Source organism: Setaria viridis, chromosome 6, assembly GCF_005286985.2.
Source record: "Setaria viridis chromosome 6, Setaria_viridis_v4.0, whole genome shotgun sequence".
Taxonomy (NCBI): Eukaryota; Viridiplantae; Streptophyta; class Magnoliopsida; order Poales; family Poaceae; genus Setaria; species Setaria viridis.
Genome location: NC_048268.2, coordinates 33546986 through 33559062, shown reverse-complemented (window position 1 = coordinate 33559062; position 12077 = coordinate 33546986). Strand labels below are relative to the sequence as shown.

General features: G+C 43.2%; 1 protein-coding gene across 1 annotated transcript; it reads left to right on the top strand.

The window, feature by feature from the left end:
- The first annotated feature begins 5952 nt into the window (after positions 1 to 5952).
- Positions 5953 to 10714, top strand: LOC117862049 (uncharacterized). Its single transcript, XM_034745559.2, has 5 exons — positions 5953 to 6429; positions 6984 to 7087; positions 7697 to 7873; positions 8138 to 10014; positions 10242 to 10714. The coding sequence occupies exons 1-5, from the start codon at positions 6296 to 6298 to the stop codon at positions 10389 to 10391; spliced, it is 2442 nt and encodes an 813-aa protein (XP_034601450.1). The 5' UTR covers positions 5953 to 6295; the 3' UTR covers positions 10392 to 10714.
- The last annotated feature ends 1363 nt before the right edge of the window (positions 10715 to 12077 follow it).

The following is a 12077-nucleotide window of genomic DNA, read 5'->3' as shown; positions in this document are numbered from 1 at the left end:
ATGTCCCCTTTCCCTCCAAGCTCTCGAGCACTGCAGCTTCACGTTCACGTCGCGCTCGCTCGTTCACGGCGAGGACAGAACCGGCCGGCTCGATTGGCTGCCGGTGAAACACGGCATGCATTGTGAGGACCTAGCTGCCCATATTCCTCGTCAGTTTCGTCAGAGAGATCGACACTGCAACAAGCTGATGATGATCTCCATTTTTCGTAGTGCCTGACCCTAAGCAATACACAGACTGAAGCTGAAATTCCAACCACACTGATCAACTGTAGCAGAGCAGGACAAGATCGAATTAAGGAATTCAGAGCAAAGATGATCACAAAAAAGCTGAATTTAGTAATTTACAAGTATACGAGAAGCTTGACCATAGAAAATGCAGCGAGGTGGCACCAGTGGCGCAAAACTAGTCCACCTAAACACCCGAGATATGCTCGGAATATTTGTTAGTTGGGCCAATTCGATCACTGTCTTCTGAACCACACCCAATTTCCGGCACTATGTTATTCTCCTGATCTCATCCCCATCTCTCTCCCTCTTTGGATCAAGTACAATAATTATGATTTTGCAGGTAGTTAACAACAGCGCTCATGTGACACACTCCAATAATCTGAATGTATCATTTGATTCTGATTTCTGCCCAAAAACTAATTCCGGTTTGCTGTCTGTCTGTGATGACGCCTACGCTGATGTAGAAGTATACCACTGATTTACACACTAGTTTAGAGCCGATTCTTTTCGTCCTTGTCGAGGGCGACGCCGTCGCCTTCGTTCGCAGTAAGAATGCGATGCCCGTTTGCGAGAGAGTTGACAGGGGGAGGTGGTGAGAAACTGAGAACCGATAAGCCTGACCGACCTGTCTGCTCCACGGAACGCATACATGGCTGTCGATGGAGGTCGTCTTCGTCTTCCTCGTTATCCTTTTCCCTTGTTGCGTTGTGTGCCCTGGGCAGAAGAATTTGATCCTTCAACATTTTTCATGTGTGACTCTCCTGCACTTTCTGTCACAGTCAACCTACCTGTATGTGAGGAAAAAAAGAAGAAGAATGTTCAGAGTCATGCTTCTTTGATAGATGATAGCCAGAGCCAAGCAAGGCTTGGTGGCTACTGAATTGAAACTTCTGCTCCTGTGTTCAACTAACCTCTAGTTGGTTTCAGTAATTCTCAGTTTTGGAATTGTTGAACTGGAGCATTAATCTTTTTCTCTCTCTTTAGAATAAGTGGCCAAGATCTGTGGTTGTGAGACATGTCTGGTGGCTCCACTAGTGGCCCACTCCAAATCGCTGATAATGCACGTATTGGTGGAGAATCGATCTGGCCCACATTGATGCTTTTATTTGCATGCATTACAACCTAGTAGTAGGAGTTAGTAGTGATGATGCTCAACCTATTCCACTTTGGTAGGCTGCTTATTTGCCCCTGCAACTTATAGTTGCATAGCAAGTAACCTAATATCACTCATATCCCTGCATCATACATGTATAATTGAAGCAAGTGACCTGCTGAAACCATCCATGTCTCTGCTATCCCAAAATTACCTAGTTAAAATTAGGCCCATGGTTTTTTATTATCTAGATTCAGATCCTAATTAAGCGTAACCGGCCACTTACCTTTGCAAAAATTGTATTTCCTCCTATGAGAAGTGACACGCTGGGACGCAGCTCTCCCAGCGTGTTCTAGAAAATTCTATCTAGCCCTCTAAAATCCAAACCGCCACTGTGATGTAGAACACATACCAAACCATACCAATATTTTTATTCTAAGGCCATGCATGAATCTAATTAGCAACAGTATAAGTGAACAGCATATTCAGCCGGTGGCAGAAAGCGACCGGTGACAAAATTTGAGGACAGGGGACTGTGCTTGATTTGGAGCTAAGCTAATTATTGGCGCCATAATTTGCCGATTAAAAAGTCACAAGCCGGCGCAGCGTGTGAGGCCGCCAGCCATTGGCTTGCAACATGAGCAAAAGCGGAGGCTCACCGAACCTGTCCGGTGGCGACGCAGCCGGCCAATGCACGGCCGCTTGGCCCGGCCCCTGTCGTCACCGCAGGGTCGAGCCGCCCCTCCCCACCGACCGCTCCGTCAGGAAGCGCAAATAAAAAATTAAAATTATTTGTAGTATTATTTAGCAATTATTTTTTCAAAAAAATTAGCCAAAAGTCAGGAATTGAAAGAGAATATGTAATAATTTCTTATTAAAATCTATAGCGATTAGGTTATTGGCGGGTCATTTACTCGACAAAAACATTTTGTGCCGATAGGCATAGTTAAGTAGTTGCTCTTCTGATGCAAACATTTCGTAAGGACTGCGAGCTGCACATGCATGGTTAAGAATAATGCCAATTGATAAATATGGGTTCTGCGGGCCTAACATGAATTCTTAATTTTTTCTGATATGTCTAATGCACTATTGGATCTAACCAGACAAGGTAGCAGCACAGATGATTGCACTGAAAAACAGATTGCACTAGAAAAATAGCAGTGATGGGCACATGAGCACTACCACTGCTAGTACCATTGCCGATCAACTGCTTCTGAAGCCTGAACACACACAAAAAAAAACACCACACCGAATATCTGCAGCACAATATGCCTAATTGGTGCATCAACAGAGTATGGAAATTGATGTCACGATTTGTTCTTCGGTACTAAAAGATTGTATACCTCGTGTACCTGGTCACTGAAGAAGTGGGAAAGTCATTGCAGTCATGTACATTCACTTTATTCAGGTTTTCGCCGGAGCGAGTGACAGTGAACTGAAAGAGGAAGGTGCAGGTTGTAGTAACAATTTCCCATGCTTTTGCAGTCAAGTCAATCATTGCAACTCAGCACCTTCCAGTTAAGTGTTATGGGATGAAACTCCTTTCGTATATGATGAAACTTCTTCTTATCTCTCCTCATAAAGATTTTGCTAAGTCAGCAAAATTACTAACGTGGCACGACGTTTAATGCCCATGAAACTCTTCGTGAAACTCGCCTAGTCTATAAATAAGAATGAATCGCGCGCTGCCCTAAATTGAGTGCCACAAGACATTCTCGAGCAGAGTTGAATATCTAGTCAAATTGTCAAACCAGCCGGTACGTCTCTGCAATGGGTACAGTCAGCGCCAGCTGGGCCCTGCTGAATCAGATGAGAAGACGGACAGATAAGATGTACAAAACGTGACATTTCCTGATGATGCATACGTATAAATACATCTACCATTCAATACTGTTTATTTCAAAAAAAAACTTCAGACACCGACAGCTCTGTGATCCTAATTATAAGCCTCCCTTTCTTGACGGCCAGATTGTGAGTTTAATTCAGTGGCAGTGATTAAATAAATAGAAATCAATACGTACTAGGCAGATTGGCGGCTAAAGCACGCCATCGTTTACCAGGTCACACAAGAACAAGAACGCCCAGTTAGAGATGAAAGTGAGAGGAAATTGACGTTGAAACGTGCTGGACAAGCACATACCAATGTTCCATGAAGCTAGCACGCCCAATTTGAGCATCATGAAGCTCTACCAAAAGCCTAGCAAATTAAGCAATAGGCAGCGTCACCGCGTCACCGTGATTGTAACTCATCTGATTTTTTACCCTTTTTTGTTTAGGTATGTTTGGCTGCGTGGTTATCTTAAACCTCACGGTCTAAGATCGAACAAGTTTAATTGGGGGAAATCATCTACGTGAACAACTCGAATAGCTCATTTGACTCGTGCAGTCGTGCTCACCAGGATTCGAACTCGGATGTGCGAGGCGTCGCACAAAGGTCGGTCGTCGCCTAGCCCGATCTCTTCCGAGTTCCAACCTGTGGAAGAAGATACTAACTTGCACGAGACAACAAAATTATGAGCAAGACGTAGAGGGAACATGATTATTCGAGCGTCGCCACCGGTGACAGCTGGAGCTGGAGATAGAAACGTGCCGCCGGAACTTGCTGGGTATGTGCCGTTGCATGCTGCCGGTTTTCGTACGTCCTGCACTTCTCAAGAGAAGATGGTTTCGTCTTGTGACTGGTTGTCTTACGTAACCCCTGGTAGCTCGATGGGTCAGTTGACGATCGTGTGGCTGAGATTTGATGCTGAGGTGACCATCGTGTGGCTGAGCTTTTGTTGATCGCTGGACCCAAAAGCTTGGAGGTACAGAGTTCTCACGTAGTTTTAACTGGCCTCTAAGCAACCTGAATGCTAATCAATGGCTGCTTAGCGTACGGGCATTCATCATCGCCAGCTGCTATGTTGATTTGTTCAGATATCAAAGCTGTTGGTGATACGTTAGCTTTTGTGAGAGTCCTGTGTGTGGGCATTTTGTATACAGCAGCCAGTTTGGTTTAGAGGACACTATCAGATACGTATAGCTTGACAGACCTTCCCTTCCTTTTTTTATTTCTTAAAAAAGAATTTTAGAAGACTGATGAACAACCATTTTCGTTCTCTCTCTCTCTCTAAGAACAATACTGAATAATTTAAAAGTTTGATACAAAATCTCATTGTGGAAATATCAGTATTCGTTTTTCGGCAAAATTAATGTTTGTATTCAGAGTGATCCTGGACGAGGAAAATGCTTTACATACATAATGTAAGATCTATTTGTACATCCTGATTATAACCAGGTGGTTTTAACACTTTGATTCACAAAAGAGAACAGCAACTCAAGTGATTTAAGCCTTGATCTCTGATGGAATGTATGTACAACGCTACTAAAAAAAATAGCCAACAATTTGTCTATGTCATGTAGAAGCTAGGCTACATGCTACAGCTGCGGATAGTTGCTACAGTACGCAAGATTCGCCCAATCTTTGGTTCTTTCAGCAACAACTGCAGTGACAATAATGCATGAACTACCGCCTACAAATGCATGGCGTATATCAAGCCCTTCCTTCTTTTTCACAAACTAAATATGCATTTATATTCTTTTAGGTAGAAAAACAACCATGAAAGAAGGAAGACGGCCTTTCAAATGAATTTCATATGGAAATACTTTAAACTGGCCGGCTATGTTCACTAGGAATTTCTCTTCCCCTCTTCCTAAAAGTTACCTACTCCGTACATCTTCGTCCTGAACAAGGAAGCTGATTCTCCAACAACTTGTGTTAATTCTCAGTGATGCCTTCCCATGTGAAAAGTTAAATATTCTCAAGGGGATTATATTTTTTGTGGCCTAGTATATTTTATCTAAGTGCCTGTTCTTAGCACAATGGCATGTCCCTTGAATTACAAACCTGAAGATAAATTTGTTATATCAAAATCAATTAAACACCGTGAGTGGATTTGGCTAAGTGAGAAGAAATGTTGAATTGATTTTAATTTCTTAGACTAATTGTATTACTTTACATAGAGTTTTCAAGGGTCTGGTGTGCTCCTTGCATTCACAAGTAATTCTAGTCAATTTTGAATACTGATAGCTTTTTTAACACCGCATTTTTAACATTCATTGATGTATAGATGCCTCGAATTCAAACCATATTTACGTGTCCTACTAACCATAGAAGTCACATGGAAATAAATCCTTCTACCAGCAACCACTGTGCCAAAATGTAGATTTAAATATCATGGGCCAAACTAATTTAATGTTTGATCCATCCACCAAAATAGACCACAGAGCAACAAGGGCAGCACATCATCATCCCAACCTCCCTGCTCCTATCCATTCATGTTCCCTTCACAACAAAAACACACAAGAAAAAGAGCAATATGGAAAACAATGTCGTGAAAACTACATCAATATTTTTTTTTGTCTAAAATACTTCTAAGAAGATAGACAAAAGAACAAAAGATGAAGCCAACAAGCCAAGCCACCTAGCCAATCACTCACTAGTTATCCTAGTCATCATCTCCATCTGTCTCTCTAACCAACTCCTCCTCCTTTGCAATAGAGAACAAAATCTCTAACCTCTTGTAGATTCTCTCTCCTAATAAACAGAAAAATAGAAAAAAAAACAAGTGAGATAATAAGAGAGAGAAGGGAGGAGAGAGAGACGCGCTTCCCCTTCCTTCCTGTTGCTCTGCTTGCTCACCCACCCTCCTGGCAGCCAAATCATCCACCCCCAGGCCCCAGCGAACACAGGACGCCATTCTCGCGAGCACAGAAGAGGGGAGGAAAAATCATCTCCTTCAACCTCTCCCCTCCTCCACCAAAATCCCGATCTTTATTCCCGAAAAGATCCTCCTTTTCTGGGTCGATACAGATACACGCAGCTATTTATAGCGTCTGGTCTCGTGGATACGCTCGTTCTTGGCTTCCCCGCGGGGCTGTTGATTTGATTTGAGGGAGTCAAATTCGCCTGCGGCTGAAGGGGGCGCCGGGCGCATGGCGGAGCAGGAGAGACGGCGGTTCGCGAATCTGCGAAGCGTCCGGTGGCGGGTCGATCTTGGCATCCTGCCGGCGTCGCCGGAGGCGTCCGTCGATGAGCTCCGCCGCGCCACCGCCGATTCGCGGAGGAGGTGAGGCTTTGGCTCTTGTTCATGGTGCCCATCGCCCATGTGCTTGTTTGGGTGTTTTTGTCGTCAAGAATCTGCTCTCTCTCTCTCTCTCTCTCTCTCTCTCTCTCTCTCTCTCTCTCTCTCTCTCTCTCTCTCTCTCTCTCTCTCTCTCTCTCTTTTTCCGGCTCCAAATCTTGTTATGCCGTTCGTTTGCTTTCTAGGGTTGGTTATCGTGTTGTGGGGTGTTGTTTTCATCCTCCAATGATTGAGATGAGAAAAAATTGTCTTTCCTTAAGGAAACAATTCAATGACTAAGAGTTAATGCCTGCAATTTGATTACGTTTTGAAGAAATAACTCGTAAAAATTTGGTATATCTTGCTTTATGGTTGTTTGATTGTGCACATGGCTATGAATTTTGATGAGAGAAATTTCCGCGGAACTGGTCATCTACGTATTATATATAAATATAATTGGACTGGTTCCTTCTCCCTGCTGAAGTTGTCATCTTTGTATGATTGGAGCACTCGTTCTTTCTACTTATGAAGATGTATTGGTTTCTTTTATTTTCTTGTAGATATGTTAGTTTGAGGCGCCGTCTTATGGTAGACCCACATCTTCCAAAGGAGGAGGACAGATCATCCAACCTCGTCGTTGACAACCCGCTCTCTCAGAACCCAGGTAAACAACAAATGATAAACACGAAATTACATAGTGTTGTGCAGGATATACTTTTGTCGCTACCTGTTTACTGGTGCAAAACTCTTGAAATAATTAATATAAGTTGGAACCAATGAGGTTTTTATTGTTAATAGTAGATTTTGTTTTTGTTCCAATGAGGTTTCCTGAACTAGGCTTTAGGCAAGAAAGTCCAGTGGTATCAAGCACAAGTTGTAAGAAATCTATGTAAAAGTGTAAAGGTGTTACCTCACCTTTTTACTCTAGCATACTGGCCTTGTGCTTCGTAGTAGCATAATTACACCTGTAGAAATATGGTAAGATCTTGTTTTCCTTTTAAAGGTGCTGAAGCTCAAGTGCTGGACGCTACTGGATAATAAAGCTTATAATTTTTATCCCAGCGCGCTTTCCTGAATCGAGCTCTAGATTTCTACTACAGCTAGACAATCAATTCTTGTGTAATTCAATGTTCCAGATGGAATGAACAGATACAATTGTATCTCCCTTATGGTGGCAGCTTTACTATAGTGAAATGCAAGAATGCTGCATGTGCTGCCCCAATGCTTAGTGCTATAAGTCCGAAGATTTTATATTTTTATTTAACCTGTGCAGATAGCAGCTGGGGCCGTTTTTTTAGAGGCGCTGAGTTGGAGAAGACTGTTGATCAAGACTTATCTCGATTATATCCAGAAGATGGTAGTTACTTTCAAACACCTACTTGCCAGGCCATGCTAAGAAGAATACTGTTAATGTGGTGCCTTCAACACCCGGAGTGTGGATACCGCCAAGGTAAGAAAGAAACTCTTTGCATATGTAATTGACGGTATCTAGCCTTTGCAGCGTATCTGGTTAGCTTTGCTTTCTCTGAAAATGCCCACGGGGCTGGGACCATTTATTTGCATTTCATTTAATTGTTAGCAGTTACCCTTTAATAAGCTAAATTTCTATTTGTTGAAGTTTGACGAATTGGTTTGGTCACATTATCATCAAGTAGTTTTCCCCGTTCTGTTTTTCTTTTATTTTGATTGCCACTTATGGACTGTTATTTCACAGGAATGCATGAACTACTAGCTCCTCTAGTCTATGTTCTTCAAGTTGACATTGATAAATTGTCTCAAGTAAGGAAGCTCCATGAGGATTGTTTTAATGATGATTTTGATGGGGTGCCTTTCCCAGATACCGATATGGTTTTCAGTTATAAACCTAGAAAGGACTCGAAATGGCATTCTGGAGCTGACAATGGCAATGATTCTGAAAGAGCTTCCAAAGTTAACAGTCTTGATGAGCTTGACATGGATACAAAAGAAATAATTTTACTTAGTGATGCGTATGGAGCTGAAGGTGAACTAGGTGTTGTATTGTCTGAAAGGTTCATGGAACATGATGCCTATTCGATATTTGATGGTTTGATGGATGGAGGTAGCGGAGTGGTTCGCATGGCAGAGTTTTTCTCTGCATCCAAGGTTGGATCTAGCTCAAGTCTACCACCTGTTATTGAAGCCTCATCATCTTTGTTTCATCTGTTGTCCATTGTTGAGCCATCTCTTCATAGCCATTTCATTGAGCTGGATGTGGAACCACAATATTTCGCCCTTCGTTGGCTGCGGGTCTTGTTTGGCCGAGAATTCTGCCTCAACGATCTTTTAGTTGTATGGGATGAAGTTTTTGCTTGTTCCAATGATATGCTGCTTAGAGAAAATGAAGAATACAGTTTCAAGATCTTGTGCTCATCTAGAGGGGCATTCATCACAGCCATGGCAGTCTCTATGATTCTTCACCTTAGATCATCTTTGTTGGCTACCGAAATAAATACGTCTTGTCTTCAGAGATTATTGAACTTTCCAAACAATGTTGATGTGCATAAGCTAATTGAGAAAGCCAAATCTCTACAGTCTATTGCTATCGATGCAAACACGCCATCCCCATCTTTCCTATCAAAGGACAGCCACGATTATGACAGGGTTTACAGTAATCTTGCTACTTCAACTCCTCCAAGGACCCCATTGCATCCCTTACCTGAGAGTTACTGGGAAGAGCAGTGGAGAAACCTGCATAATGATGGAACAGCTCCCAAGGAGATTGAAAAGGTCCAATCTTATAAGAGATCACTAAAGAAATCGTTGAGTCAAAGGCTTGGTTTATCAAGGACAGAATCAGATCCTTCTCCAGTTATTATTAGTGCCAAGAATTCAGTGAGACGTTGTCTTCTAAATTCTTATGATGACGTAGTACGGGCAGGTGAAGTCGCTGGGAAAATTGAGCAGGATGAATTCCCTATCTCAATTCACAAGGAGCGTGAAAGGCCCTCGCGGCTAAAGTTAAGGGCAGCTAGTGAGAATTTAACACTAAGCTCAAGTGTGGAAACAGCCAATCCACTTGTAGATTCTCCAGTGAAACCTACTGATGAGAGTTCAACAAAAGGAATAGAAGCTTGTTCCACGGGTGAGAATTCTCCAGTTTTCTATGCAGCTAGTGCTGGTACTGAACAAGACAATTGCCACAACAACGATTCTGAGAGGAGTAGCATCACTTCAAACTCGTGCGCTGGTGATGATGATAGAGATGAAGTTTTGCAAGATGAGTCATCCAGCAGTATATATGAGGACCAAATTGTCTCAGAAGTAGCGGCATCTGAAAAAGATGCAGATCCAGTTGGACCCTCTGAGAAAACTGCGGTATCTAATGAAAGAAAGCCATTTATTAATAAGCTACAATGGTTCTTGAGATTTGGCAGACCTTCAGGTGAAGGCAATGTGGAGAAGAGTACTGGTGAGGTATCAGATGATAAACATGCTGTTGTTCCTCCCAGCACTTCCCCTCCTGATGTTAGTTCAGATAGCTCCCGTGGTGGCATAAATTTGGCTTCTGGTGATAAGAAGGTCATGGGCACACTCAAGAATATTGGACAGAACATGCTTGAAAATATCCAGGTATTACATTCAACACCTGTTTTTGCCATTTGCTGTTAAAGTTTGGTAGATTGGTCTGGCTGGTAGTTCTTGGTAATCCATATACTGCTGATGGGATTTTCCATGTCTTGAGATAGGCTGTTAGCCTTTCATTATTTTCTTTGTTTTAGTTCTGTTGTTCAACCTAGTTTTTCGCATCAGGAACTGTCTAAAACATGAGAATAACATTATGTGTATGCAATTTACAGGTGATCGAGTCAGCATTCCAGCAAGACCGTGGCCAGCCAAGTGCCATGGAGAACTTCTCGAACAACATCCTGGGAGGCAAAGGCCAGGTTACCGCGATGGCTGCTCTGACCGAGCTCCGCAAGATCAGCAACCTGCTCCGCGAGATGTGATGTACCCGCAGTCCCACACCCAAGGTGCCACGCCCCCCATTCTTTCCCGATTCATTAGCTCCTCCTCAGATAACGAAGGCCCCTGTAGTTAAAATTAAGGCGCCTAGGCACCCTCTGTATATATAGATTCCATCCCATTCCATTGAGCCCGGTACGATAGAGGCTCTCCTGTACCTAAGGATCGGCTGTCAATTGAGTTGCGCGAGATGAGGGAGTAAACTCTCTCCGGCGTTAGGAAGCAACTTTTCGATGGAAGAACAATTTTGTTCGCGTAAAGATTAGCACAATAAATAAATAAATGAATGAAATAATCTGTGTCCCAAGTGCATTATACTTCTGTTCGTGACGAGCTCATGATTTGGCTGGTGGGCCTGTGGTGGAGCCTGATTGTCTGGTGAACATGTTTATATTCTTATATAACCATGTGCGTCAGCGCAGATGTCGTTCATGATCATTTGGTTGTCTTTGGCAATGAGCAAAAGGCATCAGGTCTTTGGATACCCAGGTGGCCAGGTGCATTGGCTGTTTTGTTTTGGCCGGGGTATGTGTGCCCCTGAATATAGATCATGTCGCCCAGGGCGCTAGAGATTTCCTTGGGATTAATCTGGTTAGGTGTAGCTGGGGTCCTCTCCTGCTTGTCATTGACGCATGGTTTCCATATGCTATATAATAGGAAGAAAATGACGTTGGGTTGTGTTGTCATCGTGCATTCGTGCTAATCAAGGCGAATGAGTTTGGCATGGACAGATTTGAGTGTTGGCTATCTATAGCTGTTTCGTACGTGTACGCCTCTTGCGTTGCCGTCCTGGACAGGGCAGCAGGCTGTGCCCAATCATTTCCGTGGGGGTTTTTCTTTTGTTGTTGTTGTCTGAAGGAGACGGCGTCGATCTGGACGTCTCAGACTCTCAGGCCCCGCTTGGATCCTTCAAAATAGGATGGATACTTCAAAATAGGAAGGAATTGGAATCTCCTGGGCTATTTGTCTTGGAATGTGACATTTCACAACTTTTCAAAGTTTAAATATAAGTCTATCTTAAATTTATAGGGGTGGAAGATGGAAATTGATTCTATAGATCCTCGTGTTATGTTTCTAATGTGCAACTTATAGCACGCTCTTCGACTCGTTTCCCTATAGTAGAAGTGCAACACATAAGTATTTCTCCCATATGACCAACAATAATATACAAATATATTCCATATACAACTATATTATAGTTTAATTAATTTGTGTCTAAATTATGATTATTAGAATTGAATTCAATTGCAAGATCCAAACGGGGCCTTGTTGATATTCTTATGTGCGTGTTAACCGCGGAAAGCTCCGGCGTTTTTTTTTCTTGTAAAAAAAGAAGAGCACTTGACATAGCTGAAACTTTGAGTTGATGAGCAGCCAGATGTTGCTACCATTTTTAGGCCGGCTCGAGTCCCTGAGATGGGCGAGCAATGGAGGAGGCTGGGAAGGGAAGCCCTGGTCGCCTTGGTGGCCCTGACACTGGCAGGTGCTACAGGTTGCGGTGGCTCTGGCCGGTGATCCGGTCTGGTCTCCCTTTGCTGCGCTGCGCGATGCTCATGATCTTCTTGTGGCGGAGAACGAACGCCCCGGGGGAATGAGGTGGCAGCGAGTGGCGGGGAGGACGCGGAGCCGACCGTGCCTGCCGGGGCCACTGGTGATGATGAATTGTGCCG